The sequence below is a fragment of the Triturus cristatus genome, chromosome 7, assembly GCF_964204655.1.
Source record: "Triturus cristatus chromosome 7, aTriCri1.1, whole genome shotgun sequence".
In the NCBI taxonomy this organism is placed as follows: domain Eukaryota; kingdom Metazoa; phylum Chordata; class Amphibia; order Caudata; family Salamandridae; genus Triturus; species Triturus cristatus.
The window spans coordinates 915,165,180-915,184,441 of NC_140590.1; the positions used below are offsets into that span (position 1 = coordinate 915,165,180).

General features: G+C 43.1%; 1 protein-coding gene across 1 annotated transcript in view; it reads right to left on the reverse strand.

Moving 5' to 3' along the window:
• SLIT3 (slit guidance ligand 3) overlaps positions 1-19,262 on the reverse strand; it is a 1,010,870-nt gene that overhangs the window by 925,859 nt on the left and 65,749 nt on the right. The window contains exon 2 of the mRNA XM_085617848.1: positions 4,864-4,935. Within this exon, the coding sequence (XP_085473974.1) occupies positions 4,864-4,935 (72 nt within the window). The remainder of the gene's footprint in view (positions 1-4,863; positions 4,936-19,262) is intronic.

Below are 19,262 nucleotides of genomic sequence, written 5' to 3' on the forward strand. Positions count from 1 at the left end.
TGAACACTTTGTGGTCTCATAGGAAACTAATTGGTGTGAAATCCTCACATTATTTAACTTCGACCACCCAACAAAATGAAAGTGGCATATTATTCACAGTCTGTCACACTGCATCTGGAAATTAAGTCTAAACTGATGCACTAAGCTTTTGATCTAGTCATAATGACTATGTGAATCAATTTGATTTGCTTTAAGCTGGCATACACTTTGAGTCTGAAATCCCAAATAATTCTTCTGACAATGAGTTCTGTATTTTTCAACATGTTGGCAAAAGGGATTTGAAAATTCAGTTTATGCATCTAAACACTTGAGTACATTCCAAAGAATACATTGATCCAATAGTTGTTTGGTACAGCTGTCTCAAGTGATCAATTACATCTCACAAGGTATCTGTAATAGAAGTGATTAAATTATTCTAGTTAATTAACAAACAGGTGACTATACATAATAATAAAGTAACCGGTAACATTCCTAGGGAATTTCCTGCACAAGCAATATGCAAGAATATGTCTTTATACCATTCAATAACTCCCCTCTAATACAATATGAGTCAGAATATACCATCATATTACACGATTATAATAGAATTGAGTCCAAAAATTCCATTACTGCATGAGTTTACAAAAGCAGAGTATATCATACAAAAATATCTACAGTCATAAATATAGAACGTATAAAAAAATCTACTACCACAATATAGACTACAAAAAATTGTATGCAACAAATAACATAATATTTAATCAAAATATCTATTACAAATATTTTATAACTAGGAATATATTAAATTAGAGAAAAGTACATAAATGAAACCACTGGGGAAATTACATGAATAGGCATAGAGAGATTTACTTTTCTGATTCTAATCCAAGTAAAATTGGGTAACGTAAATAAAGAAAATGTTTAGATTTTCTATTCTAACTCCAGTCCTACAAACTTTGGAGAAAGTGCATTAATCAAAAAGGCGGGATGCGTTATTTTAACTCCATACCAAATTCTACCTCCAATTGAAATGAATTTGGGCAAAGTGCAAAAATAAAATGATATGAGATATACTACCCTAAACCCGGAAATAAATTTGAGAAAGTGCATAAAGGAAAGGGGCTGAGATATGGAAAGTAAATAAAGGGGGTAAAATTTGCTAGCAATGTAAGAATGCAACAAAAAGTGAAGTTAGATTTTCTCTTATATTTCAGTCCTGCAAACATTGGGAAAAGTACAGGAATTGCGGTGGTGAAATTGTTATTCTACTTCCACTAAAGCTAAACCTGGGGAAAGTATAAATGAATAAATAAAAGGAGTGAGATATACTACTATAACTTAACTACAGTTGAACAATAAAATCATACTTTATTTCAACATTTTCAATAAATTATTACTCAAGCTAACCTCTAAAATAACCCATAATCTAAAAACAATTAGAACGCAAGAACAAAAAAATCAAAACTTAAAGATATTTTCAAAAACTATAAAAAGAAACACTGGAACACTAAAATGTACTATATAATAATACCAAAATAATTTAAGAAACAATATTGAAAATATATTATTACAAAAATCCAAAACAAACAAACAACATGTTTACCCTCAGTATTATGTCCATCTATATTTTCACTGTCATTATACCAGCAGCAGAATATTGTGGTCAAAAGACATTTGGGAGTCTATATTTTGCTACCATACCACACTCAAGTCTCAATTTCTTTTAACACTTTATTTCATTTTCAAGCAGTAAATTACACATACATCCATGATATCAACTACAGACATGTGACAGACATGTGCAAAAACTTTCACAACACATAATATATTGTAGATTTCTGTTGTTGTTTGCCTGTCCGCCATAGAATGGTGCCCCCCTCAACTTTTTGCCTACCACCTCCATTTTTTACCTAGTTTTTGCTGGCTTTAGGACTCTGCACATTACCACTGCTAACCACTGTTAAAGTGCTTGTGCCACAAATGCGTTAAAGCAAAGCCGTCCAGAGCAAACCGCCATGAACAACAAGCCCAAGTTCCAGGGTCTTGGGAAGGATGGAAGTGTGGGGTATCACAGTACAGGGAACGGCCATGCAGGCCCCTGGAAGGCTGGAAGTCATTGGAGCTGAAGATTCGTCTTACCGTTGAGTTGACAGGTACTTAGTGTGATATTAATTTGGCCCTGAAGAAGGGACATGCCGTCCTGAAATACATTGGGCACGTGATTTTTAATGTGGATCATTTGTGTTTTTCAGTCATTTGGATTACTGTATTTATATGTTTTGAATGTTTGAATTTGAACATTATTTATTTAAAATAATCATGTACACACAGAATATGTGAACCAAGAGATGATTTGAAATAAATGTGGTGAATCCCATGGCAATTGCGAGATGAGAAATTGTTGAATTTGAAAGTATATCTCTTTATAGTGGTGCACGCCTTGTCCAAGGTGCCAGTGGGGACTTGGCCTTGTTCTTTTACATGTAGTACATGTTCGGCAGCAGCCTGAAGGCGTAGCACACTGATCATTGTATTTGTTGATTTGAGAATTTACATGCCAAAAAAAAGGAGTGCACAATCTACACACTTTTGCGTTGCATCATTATATTTATCATTTACTAAGAATTGCAAATATTACCCTCTAGTACTTTGCAACTTTGAGACATTGCTAAGCCAACTGCATTACCTGTTGTCCACATCTACAACATTTAACACTGTATCTAAGTCCGATTTTGAATATTAGTAAAAGTATGTAGTAGGTTTGATGCAAGTTTTTAAAAAGTAACAGCCTATTGCTGCTGTTTAAGGAGACACATTGTGGTTTGTGAATTGAAGAATATCCACTGTTCTTGAATAATCTCGCTGTTCATGTCTCTCTCTCTCCAAGACTCTTCTAGGGGACTCTGGGGCTTGTCTGCTAGGTTGTAGACATCTTTGTGTAATATCCAAAAACATTTTTTTGTTCCTTGCACTATCATGATATTAGTCAGGACATGAAGAGGTCTTAGTTCCTCTGTGAACTATCTGCCATTTGTCTTACAAATCCTGAAGTACAAAAAGATATCCAGGCCTGTCATGTCCACAACATATTTAAACTCCTTAAGTGATATAAAACTATTTATAACAACGAGATGGCCGAACAATAAGTATGGATAGATACAGATGGAAATAATAAAATAAAATATACCATAAAACCAGGACCTCTAATTATAATGTTGATCCAAGTTTAATTGGGAAACATACACAAGTTAAAGGGGTGAACTTTAATATTCTAACATCAGCCCTTCATACATGTGGTAAGTGCATACTTCAAGGGCATGAGATTTACTATTTTAACTTCAATCCAACTAAAATTGGGGAAAGTGCATCAATAAACGGGGTGGAAAATACTAATCAATCTCTGGTTAAACAGTAAGTACAGAAAATGCACACACTAAAGACAGTTATATGTACTATTCTAACTGAGGTCCAGTTCCTATCACTGAACTAGAATGTTGCCACATATTTCATTGTAGTGCCCAAGTATTGTATCAAAATGAACTGTCTTTTAATTACATTGAAGCCAGACAGAGATCAGATTCCCTCCCTCAGCTCCCCAAAAGTGAAGAATCTAAGGATATTTTTGATGCAGTACAGATGTTTGCTCATCAGGTCAAGGCAGTTGCAAATGGCGTCTATAAGTAGCTCTCGAAACTTCAAAAGACAAAATCAAATTAGCCCTTCTGGCACTCTGGCATTTTCCCAGGAGGCTGTATACAAGGAGGCTGCATTGAGACCTAGATAGCCTGTCATGGTCAACCATGAAAGGACCAATGACCTCATTGAACATTTTTGGCACAGTGATTTTGGTTTCTATTCCATCCCTTTTGAAATGTCCTCCCATTCTAAGAACTGACTATAAGGCAAGCTGATGAGCTTCTTCTTCGTGGTGCATGTGAACTACCATAACAAAGTTTTCTACCCAAAAAACACATGACCAGACCAAAAGAATGGGTCTATGTCTCCATAAGTGGAACCACATCAAGGCCACCTTTAAGGAACTCCCTGAATATCTGCAGAAACTTCTGTCTCACTATGCCCCAACTAGAAGTCTTCGCATAATGTCCGGCCATTTGATCACCAAGCAATTCTCCAAGAGGATAAAATACTTTGACAGATCACTGGGTGTCCAGGGTCCAGACTTTGAAATGCTCTAAACCCTAACTTGAGATCAGAACCCAATTTAAAGTGCTTCAAAAACTTCTTTAGGAGTAAACTAATCAGATTTGCATTCAGTACAAAGCTCAGCTCAGAACATGAGTTGTGGCTGAAGAATATTGGACACTGTTATTTGCGTTTACCCAACTGGACTAAAACTTCCCCTTACTCTCATTAGGCCAAACCAGTTTTTGAATTTCTATCAATGCTCTAGAGTAACCAAACAAAAAATGTCAAAATAAATAAATAGTAAATAATTAATTCTCCAGGCATCATGTGTTCTACAGGAGAAAGCCCAGTTACTAAGCCATTCTTGTTCAGAATTCAGAAATTGACCCAAAAGAAAGTGTACCGTGCAGTGTTTACTGTAAACATTCTCACTAAAAGCAAACTTCAAAGCTGAAATTCTTATATTTTTCATGAGGAAGATTTTGGCAGCTTTGCTCTAGCAGAAATGGATGCTAATTTTCAAATGTTGGTGAAAATCACGACAGCTGACAATATAATTCATATCACATTATCCATGTATTTTGTCACCAGCACTGTAGAACAGGTTTAGTTAATTCTTCTACCAGCTGCAGCATCTCGTCAGTCCCCTACACCACCGATAGGAGGTGTAATGCAGCTAAAAGGGCTCTATTCTCACCTGATAAGGTTTCTTGGGTAAAAAATGCAGTTTGTACTTACAGTACTCGCAGGTTCTTGAGTCCAGCGAAGTCAGTCTTAGTGATCCGGGTGATATTATTCCTGTCCAAGTCTCTGCAATAGAAAACACAATACATTCAATATACTATGCAATATGTGACTGAAGCATGTCACCTCACCAATACTGTGGGGCGATGAGGTAATTCCCTGTCACAGCACCATTATCGGCTTTCAATAAACAATCAAGTAATTATGGGAATTGGTCTTTCTCAGTTCATTCGAACCAATTTCACAGAAGAATTGTAAGAAAACAATGGTCACTGGAACATAATGTCTAGTGCTTTTAAACAAATGTTTAAGAAATAGTTCATTAAACATGTAATGTCCAGTGCTTAATTTGAGCTGGTGCTTTCCGGTGCTCAGCCCCTAATCCTCAGCACCAATTAAGGACACACTCATTTGGAAGGCATGCGATTTTCCCCAGAATCACAGGATGTTGAGCCAATCCGAGACTCGAACCCAGTTCCTCAACTCTTAAATCGGCAGCTCTAGCCATTAGGCCAAGTCCTCTCCAGAATAATACGTGCCGGGGCTCTAGTCAGGAGGCAGTTTGCACCAGCACATTTCTCCTGTTAGCACTGCTTCCTGAGGAGAGCCCCGGCACTTTTTATTTGACAAATTAACCACTGGTCATGCCTCTTTCGCTTTGGACCACTGAGTATCCACTGTGACACTGGCAAGAACTGACAGACCCAAATGGCTCTGTCTTGCAACACCATTTGCATTACAAGGCAGCAGGTTGATTTGGAAACATCACAATGGACCATTTAATCCGTGTGGCTGCATGGTCCACAGTGCCGGACTGGCCGTAGCATTTCCCAGGGTGGCTGGAAGGGTGGAGGATGGTTTTGTTACAGGGGTCCAGTTTTGTAGCAGTGCTGCAGTATTGGCCCCCAGTGACAAAAGCAGCCATGCTGGGGGCTGCTTTAGATAAGCAGCAGTGCTCCGCACATCCATCCTCGCCCCCCTACCACAGTCCAGTCCGATAAAATTGCCAGGGCAGATTTGTGTTCTCAGTACGGCTCGGATGGTCCAGGACATTCAAGTCATGTTAAAGTCATGAGTTTTTTTCCCAGATGCTTTTTGATACATTCTTATGGTTGGACAGATGGCTTTGATGGGAGGTATGGTGCTGCACAATTTGAATATGTTAAAGGAAAATCATGGCTGCAAATTAATTTTAATCACGATCTTGCACAATCCTTCAGCTCAGGATTTACATGACACATACATATGCTGCCTCTTTGTAAAACTTATCCATTAGAGTCACTGATTCACACATACAGGTGGAGAAGAGTGTTTCCTTCAAGAGCATTCCATGTATCACCCAAATGATGATGGGTATTAGCAATGGCAAAAATACGCACCATTGGACCCAAAGCAAATCCTTTTTGGTATTTACATCGCAAAGCAAATGGCTTAGTGTTGCTTTGTAGAAAAAAAGTAATCAATGCACTGGCTTGCATTACTTTGTACCAAGAAAGAGCTCCATGAGTCGATCATGGATGTTCCCATGCATCCACCCATGGATTTTGACACAAACACATATCTACAAAGACTTTTGGACATGGATTTGTGCTAAAATCCTGTACCTCCCTGAGGATGGTGTAACAAGGAGCAATATCTTTATTTCTCCTCGTCATTTCCTCTGTGTATGTGTGCAGCATACATACAAAGAAAAAATTGTCTTAAAGGATAGTTTTTGTGCAGGAAGGTATGCCATAATGTGCCGAATTGTACTTCTATTCACAAGATGTTCATGAGGTGTACACTTGTTATTAGGTTGAAGCTATCAGACAGTACAGCTGTCTGGTTTGCTTACAACTACTTGTGGGGATTCTGAAAGGTTCCCTGGGAATGCAATTTTATCCCATTGCTTACTATTGGCTTTGTTACTCACAATTGCTTGCTTTCTATTTGCAGGCTTTATTTGCTTTAGGCTGTCCAGCTTGAGTTCATCCCTATCAAGAGCATCCCTTGTTTACTGCATCCTTCTGAGTACTCATTTTCTCTAAGCAGGCCTTTAAATCTTGTTCTTACTTTGTCACATTTGTTGTGCATTCAAAGACCGAGGACAAATGTCAGGCTCTGTCTTTGAGGAAGCTTGGTGTTTACTTCTCTTTATCTGACTTCAAAGTGAAATAATTTATGTGACAATCCTGCTGAGTACCCATGTAAAAGGAGAGGATGTAGAATGTTATTTTTTCTAGCACACAACAAAAATGAACTGTGCTGATATTTCTGAATATATGAGAATAACAACAGTACAAATGAAGAACTTTTTTGTAAGGGTGGTAGAAACAAATATCTGAAGACAAACAAAGGACATCAATACACTAGGTGATGACATTTTCACACATCATCGTTTGTGCACAGTATATTTGTATGTCACGGCATATGCAATAGTCATTTCAATTGAAAATACGGTGTCTGTAATGGCAGTGCACTACCACACCATGCATAGTCCACACTACGCCACTCTACTTTACAACACTTCACTCTACAACACTCTGCTACACTCTATGCCATGCCACTCCTTTCTATGACACTCCACTCTACGACATGCCACTCCACTCTATGCCCCTCCACTCTAAAATGCTCTATGACACACCACTCGACTCCACGCCACTCCACCCTACACCACCACACAACAAGCAACTCCATCCTACAACACTTCACTCTACGACATGCCACTGCACTCTACACCTATCCACTCTAAAATGCTCTTTGACACACCACTTTACTCCACGCCACTCCACCCTACACCACTCAACCATGACACAACAAGCCATTCTATTTTATGAAACCTCAACCACGGCACAACAAGCCGCTCCATTCTACGACACACCCCTCCACTCGACTCCATGCCACTCGACTCTTTGCCACTCCATGCCACTCACTCCACAACAGAACACGCCTCTCTACTCTATGTCTCTCCACTCCACACCACTTACTCCACTCCACTCTAATCTACCCACTCCACTCCACTCCAATCTACCCCACTCTATCCCACACCACTCCAGTCTTTCCCAATCCACTCCACTGCAATCAACTGCACTCCACTTCACTACAATCTATCTCAATCAACTCTACTCCAATCCAGCCCACTCCATTCCAACCCAATTTAATCCACTCCAATCTACCACCCTGCACTCCAATCCAATCTACCCCAATCCACTCCAATTTATCCCACTCCAATCTACCCCACTCCATGCCAGTCTACCCCACTCTAATCTACCCCTCCCTACTTCATCCCACCCCAGTCTACCCCAACAGTCAAATCTACCCCACTACAATCTACCCCAGTCCACTCCACTTCAATCTTCCTCAGTCTACCTCACTCCACTCCAATATACCCCAATTCACTCCACTATGATCCATTCTACCCCACTCCACTCCAAACTATCCCACTCCATGCAATTTAACCCAATCAACCCCACCCCCTCCACTCCACTCCAATATACTTCTCTCCCCTCTACCCCAATCTTCCGCACTTCACTCATATTTACCCCACTCCACCTTATGCCACTCTACTCCAATCCACTCCAGTCTACCCTACTCCAAAGTACCCCAATCTACCAAACTCCAATCTACCCCAATCAAACTCACTTCACCCAAATCTAGCCCACTCAAGTCTACCCAACTCCACTCCAATCTACCCCACTACAATCCAATTTATCCCAGTCCACTCCAATCTCTGCTCCACTACAATCTATCCTACTCCAGTCCATTGCACCTCAATCTACTCCACTCCCACTCCAATCTACCTCAGTCTATTGCACACCAATCTACCCCAGTCTACCCACTCCACTCCAATCTACCCCACTCCACTCCAATTTCCAGTCCAATCCATCCAACTCCACACAACCCCAATATAGCCCACTCCACTCTATCCCAATCTACCCACTTCAATCTACCACACTCCACTCAAAACTACCCAGTCCACTCCAATCTATCACAGTCCACCCCAAACTACCCTACTCCAGTCCAATCTATCCCACACCACTCCAATCTACCCCTCTCTGTTCGATCTACCCCACTCTGATCCTCCCCACTCCACCCTAATATACCCCACTTGTCCCTACTACAATCTAATATACCCTAGTATACTGCAACCTTCATTACCCCAATCTACCCCACTCTTATCTACCCCATTCCAATCTACCCCACTCCACCCCAGACTACCAAAATCTACCCCACTCCAATATACCCCACTCCAATTTACCCCACTACAATCTACCACACTTCATTCTAACCCACTACATCCCATTCTAACCCAATCTACCCCTCTCCAATCTACTACACTCCTATCTACCAGACTCCAATCTACCCCACTTCACCCCACCCTACCCCATTCCACTCCAGTCTACCTCACTCAACTCCACTACAATCTACCCCACTCCAGTCTACCTCATTATATGCCAATCTACCCCACTACACTCGACCCCATTCTACCCCACTCCACTATACCTCAATCAATCCCACTGTACTCTACCCCAATCTACCCCCATTCCATTCTACCCCAATCTACCCCACTCCATGCCACACCACTAACCTTTAGCCATGATGATCAGCAGCCACACTGGTGTACAACATGGCTAAACACATTGCCACAGCCAAGAGCTCTCGCATAGGCGTGAGTTATCGGCTTTGCTAGTGCTTTTTTCTAAAATACGTTTATCAACTAAACATCAAGGTGTATTTTTAAAAGGAAAGTGTAGCCTTAACTCAGTGGTAGACGAGACGAGAAACAACTTTGATTTTAGAAAAAAATGAACACAGTTTGAATTGTACGGATGTGTTTTTTCATAGAGTACCAGGTGCAGCTTTAGTTTCACACATTGAACAGTTTGACAACAACGTTTCAAGCAGCCTTTGCAAACATGGACCATAAACTGAACTTCCTAGTGCTTTGTCCATGGCCCTGGCTTTTCAGTGGATTGTGTTCTCTCAGGGGCTTGCATGGAGAAGACGCTGTGAGGTGGGATAGAAGGGAACAATGAAGGTGTCAGCTCCAGGAGAGGTTCAGCAAGTGTCCTCATTTCTCTGTCTGCCTTCGCCCGTCCATAGGTGTTACTGTCACAACCAGAAATGGCTTTTGGGGGAAATGTCTTTAAACATTTTAGGTATGTGGTGCAGTGTGCATCGAGCACATTCGTAACGCAGCTTCCTACTAAATAGATTATACAGAACGCTGTACAACCAAATAAAAAAGAAAATGAGCACATTTCCAATACCCTTATGTGTCAATGTGCATGCAATACCACTCACCATTATGTAACAACATACATGAACTAAACTACCATAACAACATATTAGACAAAACACCTTACCTACAACAAAGAAAGTACAGATGTACTGCTTTGGTGGACAGCAGGGTTTCCAGAACAGCATTCACCCTCACCATCATCACATACCACTGACTATGCAACAGTACACATCTCAACAGAAATCATCGCAATCATCCAAAAAGTACCAGATGAGCTAGCAGACAGGGATCAGGGCTTCGGAGGGGGTCGAATATCTTCAATTAGTTCATACCCATATAAACTCTCAGGCAATGAGCAAGCTGAATAGCCCAGTTGGCATGTAGGCACCTAGCTGGACTTCTGGTTACACTCACCCAACTTATAAGGCAACAAAAATCTCCTCACACTACCTACTGCGTACTACAACTCACAAACAGACTCCAGCCTATAAGGGAATCTGCAAAACCTGGGTGAGCATATACTGTACAGAATGGTACTGCAAAACGTTACCTATAGCAGGATGTGCGCAATATATAATCAGTGTTACATAAAATGTCCCACTCGCTATGTGCCACAACAAATACAAAAGGTTTGGAGGTAGAACCTTCCAAACACAGGTCTGAAATCTCTTATCCACCTCAGAGTAGACCAACAGTTACTACAATTCAAAGGTCAACTATCAAGAAATCTGCTCTTACCAGCCTCCTATCATGTTCCTTCATAAGCGAGCACAGATAAGCTTGTGGGTGAAAGAATGTACTCCGCCTGTGTCACTGGCCCCCATCTTCCACCACTGGAATGGCTCAGAAATAATGGAGAGGTTGTGTGAACGCTGCAGAACCAGGGGCGGCTCCCCTGTTAAGGCGAAGAGCATCGCCTCACTAAAAAATTGCCCCCAGAGATGGAGAAATAAAATGGTAATAAGGTTCAGTTCTTACCATTTTATTTTTCAAATCCCCATCCAGAGACGAGCGTCAGGATGGGGCGGGGGGAGGGGCGGGGCTTTCTGATGCTCCTGGTAGGCAGCGGCAGGGAGCAGTGATAGGCAGGGCACTTTAAGTTTAATGTGCGAATGTCTTTTTGGCAGACGTGCATTTTAAACCTCTCTTTCGCAGCCGCTTAAGACAACTGGGTTAGAGGCAGCATAGCGCTCCAGAGTCCTCGGGAGTGGCGAAAGAGGCCGCTCCATCCTATCCTGGCGCTGCTCTCATGCAACATGAGAGAAGCGCCAGGATTGGTTACTGCAGTTTCCTGGAGCCTGCCTGCCTGGAGAGGAGACCCCAGCGAGGAGGACGTCGGTCCAAGAAGGTAAGTGGAATTATTTTTATTTTTTATTTATTTATGTCCCTTCCCTTCCTGCCCACCACCCTTCTTACATGCCAGCCACCATTGTAGAGAACAAGAACTGTCAAAGCTAATAAGAGTGGTTTGCTTTTAAAATTCCTGAGTGAAAGATTATAAAAATCTGCAGCAGGGTAGAAATCAACCACCTGATTTCTGCATACACAACATTGGGGATAAAGAATTTAATGTGTGATGATTCAGAGTATTGTTGGGATGTAAAATAGTATCTAAAGAATTGCAATGCAAGCCCTCTGCAGGAGGCACAATGGTGCCCCAAACAGCTAATCGCATCAAGTGACAGAAAATGATTCATCTGGTGGAGCCAGCACCCACTCAGTGCATATTTCAAACTATTTAGTAAAAATGCGTCTTGCAGACAGCTGCGTACAGCCTGGCCTCAAAACTCTATATGAAATCACATAGAGGGCAAAGTAGAAAAGGAGTGAGAAAATAATATTTGATGATCGCGAGTTGTGACAGACCATTTGCAATAACTACATTCACCTTTTCTCTTTTAAAATGGTTTCCTGTGCACAACCGGGGATTGTTGTGGGTAACCGCGGGGGCGGGGTGGGGATGTCTGGTACCCTAACGCCAGGGCTGCAAGAGTAGTGAAGACCACGACGCGAACCTCTCCAGGTATTTGACATATTCGAACCCATGGACACGGCCCTAGCAGGCGACCACAGCACGTGCATGAGCGCTGGAAGTAGAAAACCAATTCCTACACGTGCGTGTGGAATCCGAGCCAGGGGGTCTGCAGTCACTGATCCCAAAACTAACCACTGTGTAGGAGTTCCTGCACTTAGCTATTTTGGAACAGAAAAATCGGCAGAGGAAAAACGCTTTTCAGTGTCAGATCCGCCTGCGTTTTCCTGGTAATTACAGTGAACGGAGTTATTCTAATCCTTTCCCTCTCCGAAAACAGGCGCCAAATTCGGGAAGGCAACAGGATTACATAAAAGGCCCGAGGAAGACGTCCCCGAAGCTGGTTGAAGCCAGGGTGCCCGGCAAACACCGCACTCCGAGGCGGCTGGGACCGACAGGGGGCCGGTGCCAGAGCAACAAACGCCCCAAGCCCACATCTGGGCGCTGACAAGGATACGCGTGAAGAAAGAGGGGGTGTCCCAAGCTGAGGCGGCTGGGATATGGGGAAACAAGGACGTTTTCAGGCAGCTAGTACATGAGAAAGGCTGGTGGTAGAGCTGAGGCAGCGTCAGTAACGTCATGCACTACTTGCATAGCCAACAACAGAATTTGATTTTAAGTTACAAGGTGATCTAAGAATAAAGTGTCTTCACACTAATGAGACAAGCAATGGCAGGAAACTGCCTATGGAAGTATAAAGAGGTTAGTTTTCGGCTTGTGGCATGGAGTACTTGTGATACGTTGCAAGAACAGTATGGTTAAAGCTGTTGTGGTAAACGTATTTGCACGAAGTTCAGTCTTTTGGGTAAGAAGTTATAGGAAGAGTCAGGGTCAGTCTTTGGTTTCCAGACTCGAGTACCTGGCAGAGCACACAATCTTAGGCCAGCCCATTAGACACAGGTACCACAAAAGCAACATGGATCAGCTATATATCAGCCTTATGCAGCTGACATTTATTTTTTACTTAAATAGAGCCAGGGCCGGCTTTAGGGCAGTGCGGCTGGTGCGGCCGCACTGGGCGCTGACCAGTGAAGGGGGCGCTCACCTCAGGGCGGGCTCTGTGTTTAGCAATAATTTATGATTGGGGAGATGTGGGGCGCTTTTGCCCGGTGGAAGTGAGAGAATTCGAGGAGGCGACCACTGGGTGTGGGGGCGCCAAAAATGAATGTCGTATCGGGCACCACCGGCGCTAAAGCCGGCCCTGAATAGAGCAGGGGACACAACAGACATAAGAGTAAAGATCACTGAATCACATCATAAAAACATTTAGCAACGAGCTAAGGCAATGTGTCACTGCCTTTTTGATGGCCAGCACAGAGTGTTAAAGCTATTCCACAGTCAGGTCAAAATCACGGGAATTGTTCTTCTAAGAGCAGCTATGGTGTTCCTTTTTTCTGAGGCCAAAATTGAGCCACATTGAAGCTTTCTTTCTGCACTTGCTGCAAACCCTGTAGCTGGCAGTCCAGGAGACCCCTACAGAGGGTTTGTCTTTAGTTGATTTTGGCACTGACCGCAGCACCCACTTGATGAGGATGAGCCTGCGTAAAGCACATCACTCGGCAGAGCTGGCACTTCTTGAACTTGAGTCAATTTTGCCACACACGACTGATGCCCGAGTTTCCAAGTAACCCCAGAATCTTAACTTTCCTAAATTCAGGCACATTCTCTTGATGCTGTGAAGAAGTCTGACTAAAAACCATTCTAGCAAAGGACTAACATTCTTTGTTTCTTGCCCACAGAAGCCAGCTAGCGAGGACCTCTTGCATTCACGATTGAGATTTTTACAGTCCCAGATGCTGGTTGGATTCACCACCATCACGCACAAGCAGCGTTTAATTTAAGGTAGGATGTGTATGAAATGTGCACACAAAATGAAACAGAACGCGTCCATGAAATACTTTACATGTGTGATCTTCAAGTGTGGATAGCATATCATATATTCACTAAGGTTCCTGATGAAAGAATCTTCTTTTAGGGTTTAGACCCCACCACAAACAAACAATAGTTTCTTCATTTTACACATGTCAAACTTGCTGCGGGCCACTGACTGAAAGCAAGCATTCACCCGCAATGACATAATGGCGTCAGTCGTGGGTGTGTCTCCCTTGTATGAGATAGAGGCAGATGAATGGACGTGGAGCTGGGCCTGCAAGTGATCTGTGAAACATGGTTCTGTGCCCACACTCGAGTCAACATTCGATGAGTACCATGTTCAGGTAGGAGTTCATGTCGTACCTTATCATATGACTTGTTCTGACGTATCAGAGCGTATTTGCTGCCACATCAATGCATGTTTGCTGCAATACCAGTGCACGATTGCATGTTTCCTACAGTTTGCTGGAGCCACTGCCACTTTAGCCGCGGTAGGTCTGTGCATCTTGCTTTTGAGGAATGACTTATCTCAGCACTAATTTTTGCACGGGTCGCAGAAGGAGGCCTTAATTGCAATGACATTTGAGGTACATTCGTACTTGGGCCAATGCACCCAAAAATGAGCATTAACATTAAACATGTGTCTTGGATATGCTATGCGCTAATATCTTATATTATTGTGTAAGCCCACGTTTTTCTCCTAAGCATGTGCTGGTAACTGGAACTGGAACTGATATAACTATGTAACAATGTACTGAAACAATGTCCTATCTCATGTAAAGCACTCCGATACCTCCGGGTCTAGCCAGCGCTATATAAAACTTTTCAAATAAATAAATAAATCATGCGCTGTTCATGATGCACTGAAAAGAACACTGAACCATAATGTTAGAGGAGGGATACCTTTCATATATCTTTAGAACATGCCCTGGGTTCTCCTCTCTACCCCAGCCCACCTTCATTAATCTGAAGTACATTGTGTCCCTCTGAAGCCAAACACGTTGCATGAGACTTTACCCTAGTTGATATTGCTACATCCCGGATATTTCACCAGACATTTGGTGATTTAAGGCCCAGGGCTAGTTAGACCCGGTTTACTCCTGGAAAGGGTCTTCTAATGAATATCAGCAGCATTGTAGGCCGAAGAATACCGAGTAATTGTCCCAGAGGCTTAGCTGCAGGGCTGCACAGTTCCCTAAATCCGCTAAAAAGTGGGACTCATGGTGTGTTTGTTTTATGGTATGAGGCGTGCACAGAGTCTATAAAAACTAGAGCAACAAGAAAAACATAACTACCCGATGTCTTCCTATATGTAGTGGCACTTTCCAACTGGCAGCCGGACTCAGGAGACCCATGGGACAGATCATTTGAAGCAGTGCTTTGATTGGCTCTGTGAGATTATAAGTAGTAGTACTGGTATTAGAACAAACATGGGGGCTTATTACAATGTTGGGTGGACTCACGTCCGCTCGACACCATTGCGGATTGGGACCCGCCCGACCTTAGGTCAGCGGTTCAGAGCACAGTATTTGGATGTGACCACCCATAGGGCAGTCAGAAACATCCACTTTTCAATGGAAGCTTGTGCAGTGGGCGGAAAAGCCCTGCAGCACAAGCTTCCATTGAAAAATTGATGTTTTCAACACGGTGCAGGGAAGTTTAGGGGGGCACCATAGGTGTGCCCCAAGGCAAAGGACAAGGAGGGAAGGGGGCCCAGCTAGGGGCCCTCAATGTCGTTTTTCGACAGTCTTTCCATGTCGGAAAGGCCGACACGGAATGGCTGTCGGAAACCGACATCATAATCCCGATGGCGGAGCCACTATCATTACGGGATTATAAAGGGTTTCTGATGCACTGAAAGCATCAGACGGTCCCTCCGCCTGCTGCATCGGACCGCATGCACTGTAATGAGTCAGTCGGACCGCAGCAGCAGATGGAGGTTGGATCGCAACCAACGAGCAGTCAGTTGCGGTCCGACCGCCATCGTAATCGGCACCTAGGTTTCTAAGTATAAGTAGCAATTTATATATTTAATGGTACCAATGTTGTGTTGTGTTATGTTACGTAATGTTATGGTACTTGCAATTGTATGGCACAAAGTCTTGTTTTGTATGGCATCACATTGTTTTTCCATAGCCAGGGTGCCTTTCAATCGGTTTTGAAGTCTGATTCGTTTTATGAAGATGTGGACTCAGTAGTGTGAATTTCTATGTTTCTATTTTAGGTGATTGTATCAACTTCAGTGAGTTGTGACTGTGAGTGCATTGTTATTGGAGTTTGATGGGTGAGCCTAGATGGCCGAACTGAAGAGCTTGCACGTCTTCTAGCAGACATATAGGTGTGTGTGTAAGGCAATTTGTGGTAGTGAGTATTGCTAGGTGCTGTAAAAGCTAAATAATAGCATAATTAGGCTATGCTGGATTTACTTTAGGCGTTCCATCTTCTGCTTTGCAACAGTGCATGTTGTGTCCCAGTAAAGAGTGATGCTGTGTGCATGGCGATACTCAATTATATGGGGCATCTCTGCTGTGTTGGAATCCTGTGAAATATTCCACCAAGAGAGTAGACCAGTGAGAGTAGAAAAATATTTCACAGCTAGAGGAGGGGGGGCGGGACCTCATGCTGAGAAAAACTTGAGAGGCACTTTTGGCCCCTCCAACCATTATCCTCCCCCTTTACAAAGAGCACAGTCCACTCCTTAAAAAAAAAAAAAGAAGCTTTCTGAGGCTGGTATCTGTGTCCTGGGGTGTTTTCAAACCCATTAATGAACATTGCTGCTCAGAGCCCCGAAAGATAGTCTGGAAATCCACCCTATGCAGGGGTTTCCAGTTTGTCTTCCTTGCCACTGTGTGATCTTGGCACCTCACAAGGTGAAGGAACCCTATATTGTGTGACACACTGTGGCATTGTGTGAGTTGGCAGGCCTGAAACAGTATTATTGGAGGTTACACGAGTGGTGTGTGCTGACACGAGCATGGTGAAATGCGTGACGGATGAATTAACCCATCGGCTATCAGAACTGTGACCTGTGGGCTGAACACAGATCTCCGCAGCAAGTATTGGACTTGGGTAAATGACTCTGATCCCTAACTAAAGACAGTGCACATCACCTAAACATCCATATATAGTACCAAGGTCAATATCGTAAGCCAGCGGTGAACTGTCTGGATTCCTAGTATTAGCTATGCATGGCCAAAGTCCAGATCTGGCGTGATGCTGGCATCCTACCATCTAACCCACAAATGGCCTTCAAGAACACTCCCCGGTGAGGACTTGAGTAATTAAACTAACATGCTGCATTTTCAGCAACTTGTAATATAAGCCATCACTTCCCCCTCCGTTGTTCTCTTTCTCAAACAGTGCCTCGAGTGTTGCAACGATATTGCAGGAGGCCACCCAGGACAAATACGCGCCATATTTTTCAGGTGGTCTCTGATTGAAATCCTTCTCAACGCCCTGCAGTCCTCTAAACCTCTGCCTGTGTTGGCGTGTAACGGGCCCTGCAGTGCCAATTCACACATATAAATCTCCCCGCACACCTATAAAACTAGGGGCTTTTTACAAGCGCTAGACCAGCCTTTGCGCCGCTTGTAATGGACTCTTTTTCACCTTTCGTGCAACAGAAGCTGTAGCCATTAATTTCTAATGGCCTTTCCACGCTCAATACAGGCGCCATGTTTTCGTCCTCGAGCCAACTAAATCCGGGTGTTTCCTATAGTCGAAAACATGCGACGACATAACAATGCACACATCATCATGTCATACATACTACATTAAATCTGTTCTGCTAATACTTACTAATTCCATTACTGAAAATACTGCTCAGGGCTGTCATTATCAACAGAGTTTAGCGTTACCAGGCCCACGTGCCTCATTAGAAAACCCGATTTCCTCCTTAATGTTCTGCTCCACACAGCTGTGTAAGCACTGAGGCTCACTCCACCAATCAGAATCCAAGTGTGCCCAGGTGCTGCCCCACAAAGGCCAGAAAACCAAGGCACATACGCGGTCAAGGTGCTGATGCTAAGCGCTAGCTGTGTAAACACGCGTCCACAAGGACGCCATTGAAGGGGGGCTACTGCTGTCCATTTAGGTTCACCATCATTGGGGATACTGTGCTAGGACGGTGGGCGGCAAATACAGAAGGGCCTGCGTCAGGTCCCCTGAATATATCTTGGTCACGTTCCAATGGCAGGCATGCGCTACACACATACATCGCTAAAATAATATAACACGAAAGTAAACAAATGCTGCACATAAACCATTAAATACTAGTCTACTGTGAGGAACTGCTGAGGGGAGAAGAACATAATGTGCATGTTTCCCACCTGCTGTCAGCTGAAGCTGCAGGCCCCAAGCTTTGCCCACCATGGTTAGGGGCCCAAGCTGACTCTTTATGGATGAAAGGAAGGAAATGTCCAGACGCCGCCACCAATGTATTTATGTAGTATTTGCAGAGTGCTAAGCTAACCAAAGGGCAGCAGACCACCTTGCATGATAAAAAACAAAGACTCAGCCTGTGAGTGACTGGAGAAGCAGCTGGGTTTTGGGAGCTGGAGTGGACGGGTACTGCGTCATGATGTAGTGTTCTACATAGAGGCATATCTTCAGCTGTTTCCTAAATTGGAGCAGGGATGGGTCGTTCCTGATGAATATGGGGATGTTGTTTCAGATCCTGGGTGCATAGACGGAGAAGATGCCCACTTTCTTCTTTTTGTTTACTTTATTGCTTCCGGTCGGATTGTGCACTGGCTGTGGGTGTGCAGTTAGTCACTGTAGACAGTCAGCTTATCAACCAGACTGTAGAGGAGCTGGTCATGTTGGCTTCATTCATGTTACAATTGATTTTGAAGATGCCCTTAATGCGAGCTGTTATGGAGCAGGGCAGCCACTAATGGTGAAAGTGCTAAGGTCTACCTTAAGTCTCTGTGCTGCACACCCTCACTGAATAGGAAACACACTGTGGCAAACACAGTGCAACAATCACCACCAGATCGGTGGGATGACATGCTATGGTTAAAAGTTGACTTACACCGTTATATAAAGAGGCAAGCTGTGATGAAACTTAGGGGCCAATTCACAGAACTAATCTGAGACAAAATCCTAAACTTACTACTTTTGGTATTCACAGAAGGCATTTAGTAGTAGTAAAGTTAGTATTTTGTCTTAAGTTTTATTTTTGCTTAAATTAGTAGTTTGTATTAATTTAGGATTTTGTCTTAATTTAGGATTTTGTCTTAATTTAGGATTTTGTCTTAACTTAGTATT